The 14175-nt window shown below is 40.1% G+C and overlaps 1 protein-coding gene across 7 annotated transcripts in view; it reads left to right on the top strand.

The window, feature by feature from the left end:
* ESRP2 (epithelial splicing regulatory protein 2) overlaps positions 1–2942 on the top strand; it is a 60554-nt gene extending 57612 nt beyond the window's left edge. For 5 of the 7 annotated variants that reach the window (XM_067302624.1, XM_013941042.2, XM_013941044.2 and 2 more), the window contains one exon: positions 1587–2942. In XM_067302624.1, coding sequence (XP_067158725.1) covers positions 1587–1745 — 159 coding nt within the window. In that variant the 3' untranslated portion in view covers positions 1746–2942. The remainder of the gene's footprint in view (positions 1–1586) is intronic. The other 2 variants (XM_067302626.1, XM_013941045.2) reach the window with 1 other exon arrangement.
* The last annotated feature ends 11233 nt before the right edge of the window (positions 2943–14175 follow it).

Below are 14175 nucleotides of genomic sequence, written 5' to 3'. Positions count from 1 at the left end.
CCTTAAACTACTCTTTAAAGCTCTCTCTTGTGCTCAGTGGTCTAACTGTACACCATGTGTATTTTCAACTGACTGTGTTCTGCAATATTAAACTTGTGTTCAGGACTGACACTAAATAACTTGATCTCATTATTAACAGAAAGAGCTATTTCAGAGCAGATCATCTCTTAGCTCAGGCCAGTGGCCTAACCCAAATTGTGTACAACTCTCTTTGAGCACAGTATTGTTCTGAAGTAAACCAAGATTATTTCCAAACCTGAACTGGGCTTCTGACATGATGTTTTATTTATATCTTTGAATTTTTTTCTGCATGCTGTTTCCTGACTAATTTTACTTCTGTAAGAAATACTGTATTGCTTAATGGATATGAAGTTGTCTGTGCTAACTGTCTGTATATGCACTTTTAGTTACTAATAGGTACTGTTGCTTACAGCTTAAGAATACTTTTACTGCCTGCTAAGTGTTTGGGTGAGTGAAGTTCTGGCATATACTTGCTTTATGTTCAAATATAAAGTTGATCAGAAACTGGTACTGGTAATAACTGAGAAGTCTAATATTTCTCACAGTATACCAGGCATGCATAAGATTCATTAAAAAATTAAACTCTTAAGTATTTTACCCTTTTGTAAACTCACGAGGACATATGCCACACAAAGTTAACTTGCATCAATTCAGTACTCATAAAACTGGTTGGTCTTCCAGCATAGCTCATTTGTGTTTTGTCTGGCACTGATTTCTCCAGCAAACTAATCTGGTGTGCTGATCTTTTGGTCCTTCAGCCTTTCGTTTCTAAACTTCACTCGGATCCATTTCTATCCAACATACAAACAGACTTCCAAGCTTAGCCTGGAAGGACTACCAGCATGTCATAAGAAATGGCTGGGGTGCCACAGGGGAGACAGATGTGTCTGACTGATAGACAACTCAGCACTTTGAAACTGTCTTTAAAGACTTCATCAGGGCAAACCCTCTCCAAAGGGAATTAACTGCAAGGACAGAAGGGTCTCTTTTGTTATCCTGCCTTTTTCTTAGCTTTATTTAAATTACAATAAAATTTGATTCAGTTGAAGTACTGTACAAAATGTTACTTTGTTTCACAGAACAATCTTTCTTGGGCTGTGTATGTGTGAGAGTTCAGCTAATCCTCCCAACATCACTCTCTTATTGCTCTATCCATCTCTGTCACTTGGTCAGTATTCCACATAATACAAGAATTTATTCACTGAATGCCTGGACTTTCTTCCTCAGTTTACCTTTTATTGACATTTAAGTCTTTCTTTCCTTGTCAACCTTTAATCTGAATTACTTCTGTAGCAAACTCTTTGCATGGAATTATTTCTCCATCGTTCTGTCCAGCACACCAACAGAATAAAAGCTGCTGCTATTCTCCAAGCAAAACTAAAAGCTGAATTCTGTTCCATCTTCAGTCCCTTCTCCTGTTTCCCATTCTTGCATCCGAAATCTTTTGCTGGAAACACAGGAATGGAATAAACCGGCAAGAACGCACAGCATTGAAAACTTAAGGTTCCAGGTGTGGTCTCTGGTCTTAACAGTTTGTTTCCTTTTGTGTTCTTGTACCCTTGCAGCTCCACACAGATTCCATCCTCGTGCTTTACAACTTTAGTGGCCAGCCCAGTGGAGAGGCATTGGTGACTTTTCCAAGCCTGGATCTAGCTAAGAAAGCAGTGGCTGAGAAAAACGGACAGCTCTTGGGAAGCCGCTATGTAGAACTGTACCTGGTCTAACTAAACACTCTTTGGGGGGGTGGGGAAAGAAAGTTGCGCTGAACACCATGCCTTTTACAAAATACCGAGTCTTCCCCTGCCACCCAGGCAGCAGCACATGTGCCTTTTCAGCATGATATGTTGGAATATAGAGTGGTGTCCTGTATTTAATTTCCAAAATGGTATATCCTATGCCAAAGATAAAGAAAAAAAATCATACAATTAATTTACTTAATTTCTACTGTACTTATTTAAAAACAAACAAAAAACCCTCCTGCTGTCTGGTTACTTCTGAAGACAATCTAATAGCACTTCAGCTATCACAGCCATGGGAGAAACCTATTGCCTGTTCAGTAGCATTTGAAGTGGAAAGCAAAGCTCGAGTCATTCGGATTCTGTGTTTAATTCTTAAGAGTTTACACTTGGCAAAGTGTCTGTTTTTTGTAGAGTTTAAATGCCTTTAGAAAGGGCTTTTGGAATGTGCAGCTTTCCCAATTCAAAGCATGAATGCTATTGATTTTGTTGTTGTTGTTCTTGACTGAAAGATACCAGGATGCTGGACTCAGATGCAATAGCGCTTTCTCATGTTGTCGTTCTGTTGTTTTGCAAAAGCCATATTTGTCTTTCCTACCAGTGTACTGCTGCCAATGTGTAAAGCAAAAAAAACAAAAAACAAAAACCCAGAAAAAAATCCTTCCCCAAACTTTTAATCTCTACAGGACAAAAATGGCACATAAACCTGAGTACTAATAAGTTATATTTTTTTATTTAAGCATAATAGCTTTCAGATACTGTATTAAAGATTTTTGCTCTAGTTTATGTGCATGCAATTTGTTTACATCTTTAAACTACTTTATTTGTATATTATGAAGCAACAAGATATGTTGAAATCTAAATTCTCTAGTGCATGCTTTTTTCCTTTTCCCTGTGTGTGTATATACATAAGCTAGAAGAAGTACTTTTACGTCATGTAGCATGTGTTTAAAAAAAGACATCTGCTGTAGAAGCACTAAGTGACTTTGTTTTTACTGTGCCTTACTTCAAATCTATTCCAAGTGCAATACCAGCAGAGCAAAATGTAATGAATCCTTTTGTGACAGGTTCATGGATGTCTGGATTGATCCTTTTTGTTAGTGTACAATTTGAGTTGTACTTAAAAGAACTGAATGATGTATGCTTCTTTATATTACAACAAATAAAAGAAATGCTTACAATGCGTATTGGCTTTTTAAAGTAAATTATACCTTGTTTAAATGTACTTTCATGGGTCATCATTCTCTGATAAATAACTTTTTATCCATTTCTTATTCCCTAGATCCTGGATTAGGTAAGCCTACATACCGTGAGTTAGGGTGGCGCTTTCTTGCACATGCTCTCTTGTGCGCTTGCTCTCTTTTTTTTTTTTTTTCTTTCCTTTTTGTGTAAGCTGGTAAGCAAGATATATACATGATAAATATTTTTCTTGTAGTGGAATGCTTTTTAGGCATGTGATATAACTGCTGATGTGCTTAGCTCTCTTGTTCCGGTGCCAGGGGAATCTAACAATTGAACTTGAAATTGTTTTCATGTTTGGATTTAATCGGCTAATGGGTCATCACCCTGTTCTGCACAACCCAAAATGTTAGATTTTCGGTCATGACTGAGCCAGACAACCTTTGTGTAGTAAAAATGGGGTGTGTGGGGGGGAAAAAACCAAAGGTCAAGATTATCAGCTTCATTTCTCTCTAATCCAACTGTCACATGCCAGATGCCATTTCATCATTAAAACCTCTCAACTGAAGTTTTAGCACCATCAGGTGTGCCTGGGGATGAAGCCTGCCCCGTAATACTGAAGTGGCACTGTTCTTATGAATCTGTTCCCAAGAGTTTGTCTTGAAGTCTATCAAAAATACACTCTCAAGGAATTTGAATGCTAGATAGGACTGCACAACTATGATTCTCCTTTTGACTTTGAGAATGTTTCTCCCTTTCAAAATTTTCAGCAATATAGAGCCTGAGCAATACAGAGGCTATGGGATGTAGCTACTGGCCCATCTGTTATACTATTGCACGCTCCAGTTGGTCAGGTCTTGGTTAGGGCTTTGCAACTTGTGGAAGCATCTTCTCTTAACAGCCTGATGGAAGTTGTGGCTGTGCGGTAGCTAAACTGATCTACCTAACAGCACCCAGCCTTTCCACAGCTCCTTCCACTGTTGTTTATATGCTCTCAGCTCCTTGCCAGGCTGGGATATCCAAGCCAGGGCTGAAATACAAAACCTGAAGGTAACTCACCAACCTTGTTTTAGATGTATGCGTTCTCCTTACTGTTTAACTCCTTTGTGACTTTCAAATTACTCAGTAGTGGTTATAGTTTAAAATTTACAGTGCATATTAGTGTGGAACATGCTCCACCATGTGTGAAGGCTGGGCCAGCTACATCTCTTTTAAGTCTTAACTATCATCAAATGTTGTTTTAATCCCTCTTTAGAATCTGAGACACTGGAAACTGGTTGCAGAAATTGAACTCAGATGTTTCAAGCTCTGTTTTGTGCGTGTATAAACCTTAACATGTGGGATTTGCAAGCCATGTAAATTTTTAGGAGACACCTTTACAAAACAAATGCAATAATAGTATTAACATTTTTGGTACAACTGCAGAACCCCACATCAGGGGCCTCAGACCAGACCTGGAGTACTCGGTCTTAGCTTTCTTGGTTGTAGAGAAAACTGCCTGGTCTTGCCTAAAAGGAAATAATGGTAAAAGAATAAACAACTAACTAGTGTTTTGAATATGTATTTTAAAAAAAAGTGTGGAAAAATAAGTTCATTAAACTTCTTCATAGAGATCAGGGAGCTCTGGGTTAAGTTTCAGGGCGTCTCTAGGTGTAGGATAGGCAGAGCTGTGGCAGGGAAGGCTGCAGCAGGTAGGGAGCCTTGCTGGGGGCTGTAAGGGTTGCTGCTAATGCTCGCTCCGCTTTTGAGCGATTTCTGCCTCAATCTGTCTTCCCAGATAATTACAGCGTATTTCCTAGGGCTTAAGAGAATTTTATTTCTTTGAATACGTGCCTCCTACCCTTACCTCTCTCTTCCCCTTGGTTCCTGCACGTCTATGTTTGACCCAGCTCCCCTGCAGCGCTGCTCTGCCGGTGCCAGGGTGGGGCAAGGTGGTAACGGGAGGTGGGGGAAGGACCCTTTAGTACCGCGCAGTCCCCAGCGCGGTTTCCCGGTTTGTTTCATTGCACTGCTGCGGGCCCTCTCCTCTCTCGAGCCTCGCGCACCGCCCGCCCTTGGCGTCCCCTGTCCGGCTCCTGCGGGCGCAGCCACGGCCCGCCGCGTGCGGCGCCTCGCGCGGCCGTTACCGCCCTGCGCCGCGGCCGTTACCCCGCGCGGCCGTTACTGCCCTGCGCCTCGCCGGTGGTCGGTGCGCAGCACACCCCTGGTGGCTGCGGCTGGTGTCACGGGGAGCGGCCCCTGCCCGCGCTGGGCCAGGCTACCGAGCCGGTACCAAAATGAGATTAAAAGGGAAGAAATCCATTACGTGCTGGCCCTTTTCCACGATAAAAAGGGAGAGGGGCCACGCCAGAGCATTTTCCGTGGGGGGTCTGCTCCACGGCTGGAGGAGCCAGACAAGCGGCAAGCGAGTGCGGGCGGCCGTGGCCCTGGAGAGCCCCTTCCCCACTGCAGCCTCCCTCTGGCCACGTCGAAGGGCGTGTTGGCCTCCCTCTGCCGCGCTGGTCCTCCCCCGTCACATCTGTCTCCCTCCACCACGTCCCTAACACCTGACGTGTGCTTGCAAGTGAGTTTTTCTCCTGCCTTTTGCCTGACAGAGGCACATTTGCATTTGGTATTTGAAGATTTCTTGCGATACTCCAAGGAATAAATGCCACGCGACTAAGCACACCCCTTCTGGCGTGGTGGATGTGACACCGAGCAGGCCGGCCCAGGAGGGCTTATGTGGCTCAGCTGTGTAGGCTGCCGTGAAGGGGGGAGTCTGCTCTGGGGCAAGGAGGAGGGGTTTAGCTGAGGCAGGTGTAGTTTGAATGTGGAGACCTCGGGCAAAGCAGATCACTTCTGGAAGTTCAGGTGTGCTTACATTTATCCTTTAGCTAAACTTCTGGCAGCAGTGTATGCTGGAAGTAATGCCAGGACTGTATGAAAAATGCCTGTATCTTCTCAGTTCAGACTTGCTTACCAAGTACGGTACCTGACCTGCTGCTTAACTGCAATTTAGCATGGGGGCTTTATAGGTGATGATCCAACAGTTCTGCTTTACAAAGGGAACATGGACGCTCTCACCATGCATCCTTGAATGATAGTTTACATCGCTGGAGAGGCCTGGGAGCTTGAGGTAAGGCCTAAATACTTTTTTCTTCTCTTTGAAGTATGCATTTATTCTTTGCAATTGAATTTCTAGACTTGCTGTTTTGCAGAAGCCTTTATAAGGGGATAGCTGTCTTTTACATGTATGTAATTTGATAGAATAAGACTATTACATGAAAAATGAATATAGAAAATGTCCGGGTTTAAGTGTTTCACCAGAAAGAAAGATGAAATGTACGGGAAGAAACTGTGATTTGATGGTTGTTATTTAAGACATAGTCCTCACCCTCTGTCATCACCCACAAAGCTTGTTTCTCAAAAATAAGCTTATTCTGGCCTCACAATGTGTAAAATGGCTTAAGTGCACTTGTGTTGCTATATTATGTAATTGGAGAACAATTAAAGTTGTTTGTATTTCTTTGTTTCTTAGTTTTATGGGTCTGATAGTTTTGGTTTTGAGATGGTATCTTTGCTTGTGTATTCCTGCTCCTGTTCTCTTGACACTGTGGTAATTTTACCTAGAAATTGTTTTTATGTTGATCATCCTATGGGCTGCATTACAGTTTAGAGGGAGGATAGCATGTTCTTACTCCTTTAGGTGAGATGAGACTGAGAAGTGTGAAATGCTCATTCCCTATTTGAATAGTTGTGGCTGTGCTTCCAGATCAGGTGTTTTGCGTTGGAAGTGCTTAATCCGCAGAGCAGAGTATCACACTAGACTGGCTTCCAAGTTTTGCTTTTTACATGAACTAACATATTTTCAACAAACTTTTGTCAGTGAAACTCAGTTCTTGGAGAGAGATATAAATATTATGTGTGTGTGTGTGTATATATATATATGTATTTTTTTAAACAAAAATCTTCAACACCTTCATTTTTGAAATAGTGTTTGTTTCATTTCAGTCTCTCTATTCAGTTAAAAGTGAATCACAAAACCTGCTGTTTATCCAGTTGCATTGTATTTTGTATAAACCTATATTTTACAAAGTCCATGATAGCAGACTCAAAACTTGTTATGTATGGTATCTTCTAAAAGTTGATTGCACGTAAAGATAGCTTGGAACATTCAAAGCAGAAAACTGCTGAGGTCTGCCTGAGGTCATATTAATACTGTTTAGATCCACTTATTATATTGATTTTTAAAAAACAAAAAATAAAACTATAGGCCTGAATTTCTTATAGGATCAGGTAAGGGGCGCTATATTACTTTGATACCTAAGTAGACAATATAAATATTCAAGTACAAATGGTAAGTTATTCTTGACTTGCTTTGAATAAACCAGACAATTGCTCTTTTCTTATATTTGTATATTAGTATGTACCTCTTTTTCATGTTACTTTATTTACTTGTTTTTTTAAAAAGTATCTAGTTACTTGAAGCTGCTTTCTGTGTGCTTGCTAAGCATAAAAAGCTTAATTCTGTAAACATTACTACAGTATTATTACAATCCTGTGTCTTTAATGTTAGCTGTGGCTTTGAGAGAATATCTTTTATCTTTTTAGTAACCTTTCCTTTGTGGCATGAGTAGGAGTTTTTAGATTTCTCAGGAGAATCAGTAGATCTTTATTTTGGTAATATAATTTTAATGAACTATGCTAATTTAGTGTTTTACTGATTACACTAATCTTTGCTGCCAGTAGATGTCCCCCTTAGACCAGGATTTACAAGTAGTGTAGTTGAAATAAAAATGAAACTCAGAATCCTGAAGTATCTGTAACAACTGCAGCAAAAGGAATGACTTCTCTAAGCTTATTTCAGTAAATAATCTTGAATCTATTAGTCTTAAAAGCAGAGGTCATTACGCTTCCCATAAAACTGTTGACTTATTTTTTATTTTGTCCTTGTTTTTCTATTTTAAATGCAACAGATATCTTTGCTTTCTGCTCACAGTGGTGCATTCACTGATATTTGACAGGGCTGCTTTGAAACGTGCCAGTTTATTTCAAACTGTGAAAAATCCCCAAGGGGAATACTCTCTGATTCTGTTCTGTTGGAGGCAGGCAGAGGGGACTTTAAGGATTTATTTTTATAGAGCAATTTTTAAAAATGTTTTAATAGATATCCAGTGGGAATGGTGGGACAAAAGAAATGCTCTAAGTATGACCCACATGTAGCCATATTGTGCTAGTACATTTTAAAAAAAAGTTAAGGGACAGAAATGAAAGCAAAATGGCTCTTTGGTTTTCTGCTTTAAGAAATAAATCTATACAAATAGCATAAAGTTAAAGGTTTATTACAAATTAAATTTGTTACCAGCAACACATGGTTACAGCCTACGCTGGACATGGGTTTGATTGTGATGGCTCTCTGCTCCCAACTGGTAGACTTCAGTGTGTTGGTTAATCTTGGCTGCTTTCCTGGCTCTTGGCCTTCTGGTTCTTGGTTTCCTTATGCAGTGTGATGGCATTGATATTGGCAGGGTTTTTCTTTGAGAGGTGGTGACTTTCTCCAGCTGCTTGTTCAGCTTCTCATTGCTGAGGTTTGTGAGCTACCGTTGGCAGAGAGCAAATCTGTTTTTGTTGTTCCGAGTCCTGTTTCCAGCATACTTCAGACTTGCTGGGTATCTTGGCATGGTGGCCAGATCCACAGGGATGCTGGTACTCGCCTGCTTCCTGAAGCTGCTTTCACAGAGCAGGCCATACATACAGCTTATAGAGAACTGGAGCTCAGCATGAGAAGAACCACACTTGTCCTCAGCTTTGTCCCTCCATCCTTATGTCCTTGCCTGATGTTCGGAGTCACCTTGTATGTGTTAATCTCCCCTTGTAAAGAAAAAGCCAAGGTGATGTTTTGGGCATGTTTCCATTTTCAGTCCCCCCTGCTCCCACTGGTTGTTTCCTTTGGTTGTGTTGAGCACCATGAACTAACAGTCTTCCAAAACTCTCTTCACAGAGAATCTCTTGCATGTTAATCACTCAGACTGTAGTGTGCACATAGTATAGAAGAGGTATCCTAATAAAAATGGGGAGGGAGTTTTACGTGTTTAAGGCTGGATCTTCTGTTGCACTAGCACTATGCTTTATTTGAGGACTGCCTCATTTCTTCCAAAGAGAATCCTGTGAAATTAGAAATGTTTGGGGAGGGGGAGAAAGGGAAGTTGCAGTAGTTCTGCTAATCAGTAGTTCTGCTATTTTAAAAATTAAAAAAACAAACCCCAAAAAAACCTCTCTCCCAAGCCCTTAACCTTCAAACCACATGGGTCATTTTTGTAGACTTTTGTTGCTTTGACGCATTCCCTGTATTGAGTGTCATGATGGAAGCATTGTTCCCAGCTGCACAGTTCAGGAATAAGCAAAGTATTTCTAACTCATTTAAATTGTGACTTTAGTAATAGAAATATAAGGAGAAAAAACATTAGATCTTGAAGTTCAGGGATTATAAAAGAATCTCATGTTTCATTTAAAAAAAAAATTACAATAAGCTTCTAGCTTGTTTGCAAGGCATGTTATAAGTGATAGCATATAAACCCCTGTTTTTTGACATTAGACATTCTAGTTTTAAAATGCTGATTTCCTTTTCTTTTTTTTTCTCTTTTTTTCTTCTTTTCTGTAAGTGTAATGAGTGTTTATTTTACTCAAATTTCTCACCCTGGGCTAAGAATGGTGAGGTAGCAGAAAATACAAAGGAATGGTTAATAACAGGGATAATCGAGAGGAGAACTAGCAAGGTTGAGTGTAAACCAATAGAATAAAAAATTTAGAGTTGTGAGAATGTTACTCATCTTGTGTCAAAAACCCAGGACCATTCAGTAGCTGTTTTTGCCACTTGTACACATTCAAGGAAATTCTTCCCTTGTTGAGTAATAAACAAAAATGTGAACAATAACATGTTGTATTGCTTCTATTTTTGGAGAGCACCTCTTAAAATAGACCCAACGGATTTTGAATTTGCAGTTATTGTTTATATCAGTTTGTTGTACTGGCCCCTGACTTCTGGCTTGGCTGTTAGAGCACTCTAATTTTTGAGAGAGAGAGCGCGTTTGTGTGTGTGTTAATCTCCACCTGTTATTAGAGCTTAATTTTCTGTTTCTAGGGGGAAGGAAAAGCTGCTGTGGGTCAGTTGTACAGGTATATTCTGTTTGAAAATAACTTAGGATGTTTGAAATTCACATAACTGTAGCTTTTGTTTGAGGCTGTGGACTACTGAGATGAAGACTGGTTTTAAAAAGAAAGAAGTGTGTCTGTGCAAAAAGCTTCAAAATCTTCACTGTGAATGTTTTTAAAAGAATAATATTAAAAAATATGCAAGAGCAAAATGGAGAAAATATTATTGAACTTCTTACCACTACCCACAACAACAGGACTGAAGGTGATACAGCATCATGTTAGCATGAGGAGGGGAAAGAGTGAAATATATCATGGCATTTCGGGGAGGGGGAAAACCACAGGATTTTTCTTTCAGAAAAATCTGTCGATCAGTTTGTTGGAAAATCTCTCTGATGTGTGCAATGGAGAAGCAGTAGACTTTACGGTGTTCTTTGCTGAATTAAAACCTAGCATAATGGGCTTGTTAGGAAGGTAAGATCTTTTCCTAATGTTTTCTGTGCTATTTTGTCATTAGGTATCTGTCTTCCTAAGTCTGGGTATGTGCTACCTTCATCATGGATGGCAGATACACAGTGACCTCGTGTGGGAGAAAAGACGGGTGTAGTGTGATGGAACAGAAGGAAGAGGCTTGCCACAGGTGCCTCCTCCGCTCCAGCCAGGGAATGAGAGGTGAAATGATGACAGTTGGAGGCTCACCTTGAGTGTAACATTCGTTTGTTGTTAAAACTTAATTCAGTAAATTCTTGTTGAAAAATCCTCTGAAAACTTGAATCTGGTCTCTGTTGGATTTGGTGCATCTTTCTTCTGTTTGATAGGGTGCAGTTCCTACGTAATCATGAATTTTACTGTGAAAATCCATATGAACTACAGTTAATATTAATTGTAGCAATAGCATTATTTAAAAATGCACTTGAAAAGGTCACAAGCTTTTGAGAAGCAATGCAGAAACGTTAAGCAAAATTAATTGTATTCTTGTGGATACTGATGTAGTCTGTGCCAGATACGTATAAAGTCACACGTTCACTTCCAGTGCCGTATGTTTTGTATGTGATATTTACCTCTTAAATCCCTCTAACGTGACTCATCAAAAGTGAAGTACGTCATACTGCTGATGGGATCTGGAGGGTAAGTTAGGTGATGACCTGCAGTCTATAAATAAACGTGTCCTAAATGAGCAGTGAAAAATTGTGATTATACCTTTTTATGCTCATGCGAATAATAGACCGTTTCTCTTGCTGGTAAGGAGGAAAGATGAAGAGTAGGCTTGCAGTGATGGCAGCATTGAAATGTGACTTCTGCTTATCTCTGAATTTAATCTCTCCTTTTGTTCAGTTAAAAAGTATTGGTGACTGAGAGATTACAGCATGTCAAGGTTTTCATTAGAGTAAACTGGTCTTCCCTGCAATAAGTAAGCTCCGGGAAAATAAAGGAATCTGAATTTGCAGATTATGAGGACAGTTTCAGAGCTGGTTTGGAAAAGAACATGGTCTCATTATGTAGGCCTAGACACTGACAACAGTATCACACAAAGTCAGTAAGCTGACAGGGGAAATTCAGAATGCAGCGAAGGTGATACCGAGTGGATTTTTCCTAAGTGGTGTGGTGGATTTTTTTTTTTTCTTCCCCTCCCCTTCCTGTTCCTTTCATTGGAGCCAGGAGATCACCCAGCTGTGTTGGGGTGTATGTGTTTATACATACATATATACATACCTTTTATAAATAAACCTCAAGTATGGGGGACTGGTGTGGTGATGTTGTAGTGTAGTTAACTCATAACTGAAGACCCCAAAACCTTCCGTCTATAGGGAAAGTTCAGTTCCGGATGTTGTAGCTTTCAAAGGGTTTCTAAAGACTAGACTGGTTTGGCTAGCAGTGTGGAGATTAACATCACTCTTCTAAGGCTTTAGAAAGTGGTAAGCTTTTCTGACCTGTTTTGGACAGGAAAAGTAGGTTGGAAATATGCTGAGGAGGCAGTCCGCAGTATTAGCCAATACCTGGATAGTAGGGGGTGAGATGGAGGAAAATGACCATACTGCTGAGAGGCTATTCTTGGGATAATTCTGGATGGGCCAGCAATGAGGCAGTGAAGGTGAGGAGAGAAATCAGTTAAAGGACTTTGTAGAATTAACTAGACTAGATTTGAGCTAGCGCGCTCTGGAACAGCTAGCAGTGAAGCTAGCACACAGCACTGCGTGTAGTTATGCCGAAAAGCTGGACAAGTGGGGATGCAGTTAATGGCACAAAAGTCGTGCTCGTGTCAGTCTCATTAGTTGCAGTCACAACTGACTAAATGATTCACTCTGCATGTTTTGAGGCCACTAAGATAAACCAAAGTGCGGGATGGTTGCTGGGTATGATGATGGTTTGTTAGCTGCACCTCTGTCAATGAGCATAGATGAAGGGTAGCCTCTAGAGACAGCATACGGAATTGTATGGAATCAGAAGGACAAAGGCACAGGAACAGCTTTTCTTATGCCTGCGCCTCAGTTTTCTTCCCTGTAAAACGGGGCTTATTTAGCAAGAAGAAATGTGTAATATTTGCATTGATGTCACTGTAAAAGCGTATTGCTTTGCTTCAGGTATAATTATGGCACTGGTAACGAACCAAGCACCCTTGAATTTAAGCACCCTCGAATTTGTAACTATGGCATTTGAGTCAGAAACTCCTTAGAAAAGCAATTACTGAATTAATGAATAACTTTTGAATTCTATTTAGCAAGCACGGCATGTCTCTTCAGAAATTCTTCTCATTCCTATGTATTGTTACTAATACTGATTTCAGAAATATTCAGCCTCATATTAGCTACAGATAGAAAATTTGTGAAGCTTACAGAAGAAATATGGTTGCTATTTAACAGACTATGCCACTAAAGATTGAGCACTACAAACTCTTTGTGTAAGAGGACTTGCATTTTTTCCTGAGTGTTAAAACCACTGCATTCCCCCCCACCCCCCAACACTTGAATGTTTTTCTCTATTGTTCAGTGTACACAGGAAGAATAAGACTCTGTGGTTTGTCATTCATTTTTCTTTTTTACCCACATAAACCATAGGGTGTTTTTGAATTTTCTTATTAAAAACACTCTATCCTTAGCCCCCCAAATTTGGAGGCATTGATATCTAGGGGATTAGTTTTTCAGTAACTTTCTTGATGTAAGTAAGAAACAGTGCTGCACAGATCCATACTGTTTAGATGCTGATAGCGTTGTGAGTGCATAGCCATGCTGCCTTGAGCAGTAACTAGTGTGGGAACCTGCTTCAGTGGAATATATTAGAATACCAGTTATCCCCTCTTCTCTCTTAAATGTTTTCTGCTGATGCGCTTTAGAAATTGTCGAAAGCTTCATGCTTGCTGTCCTTGAGTCACTCCAAATTTCATACATATGCAACAAGATTTATTTTTCATGAATGACAAAAAAATCCTACAATCTGAAAGTCAACCTCTCTTCTTCCTGTTTAATTCTTCCTCACCAATGATAAGGTTGGCAAATAGAAGTTGATGATGAATGACATGCAAAATAATCCAAACTGCTTCCTGTCTCTGTGGTGGTTTTGCAGTGCTAAAAGGAGTAAAGCATGGTATTTATTTATTTATTTTAATATGAAAATGGGCATGGCAGTTTATACCAAGGGTAGTACAATAAAATTAGTGTGAAAGGAAAGCTTTTGTCCTGTGATGCTCATGAGTAGCTCCTCAAACTGTGTTTGCAGAACTTCTCTGTGGCACAGCTTAGACTGCATTTCAGATCTGTGTCTCGCGCTTCTCTGGCCTGTTCTTTGGATATTCCCTTTTCAGAATAGATCCTGCTTCTGTGTGTTAGACATTTGTAATCTCTGAATAGCAAGCAGTTTTATATCAAGCTGTCTACAGCCTGATTTTCTTGAAACTTTCTCCGAATGTATTGCACACATAGGCTAGGCCAGCAACCTGTCCAAACCAAGTCATCACTGCCTAGGTTTCCTATGATAATCCCTGAATCTAAGCTTCATTGTGAAAATAGAGTAGCTCATTTTGGCTTTAGAAGTCAAGTACATTTGAGGCATGATATTAACATTTACTTCAAGATTACCAGTGTTCACACGCTCTGTTTTCACACAGTATCTC

This window comes from Apteryx mantelli, chromosome 10 (assembly GCF_036417845.1).
Source record: "Apteryx mantelli isolate bAptMan1 chromosome 10, bAptMan1.hap1, whole genome shotgun sequence".
NCBI classification, from domain to species: Eukaryota; Metazoa; Chordata; class Aves; order Apterygiformes; family Apterygidae; genus Apteryx; species Apteryx mantelli.
This window is presented reverse-complemented; position numbering and strand designations above follow the sequence as displayed.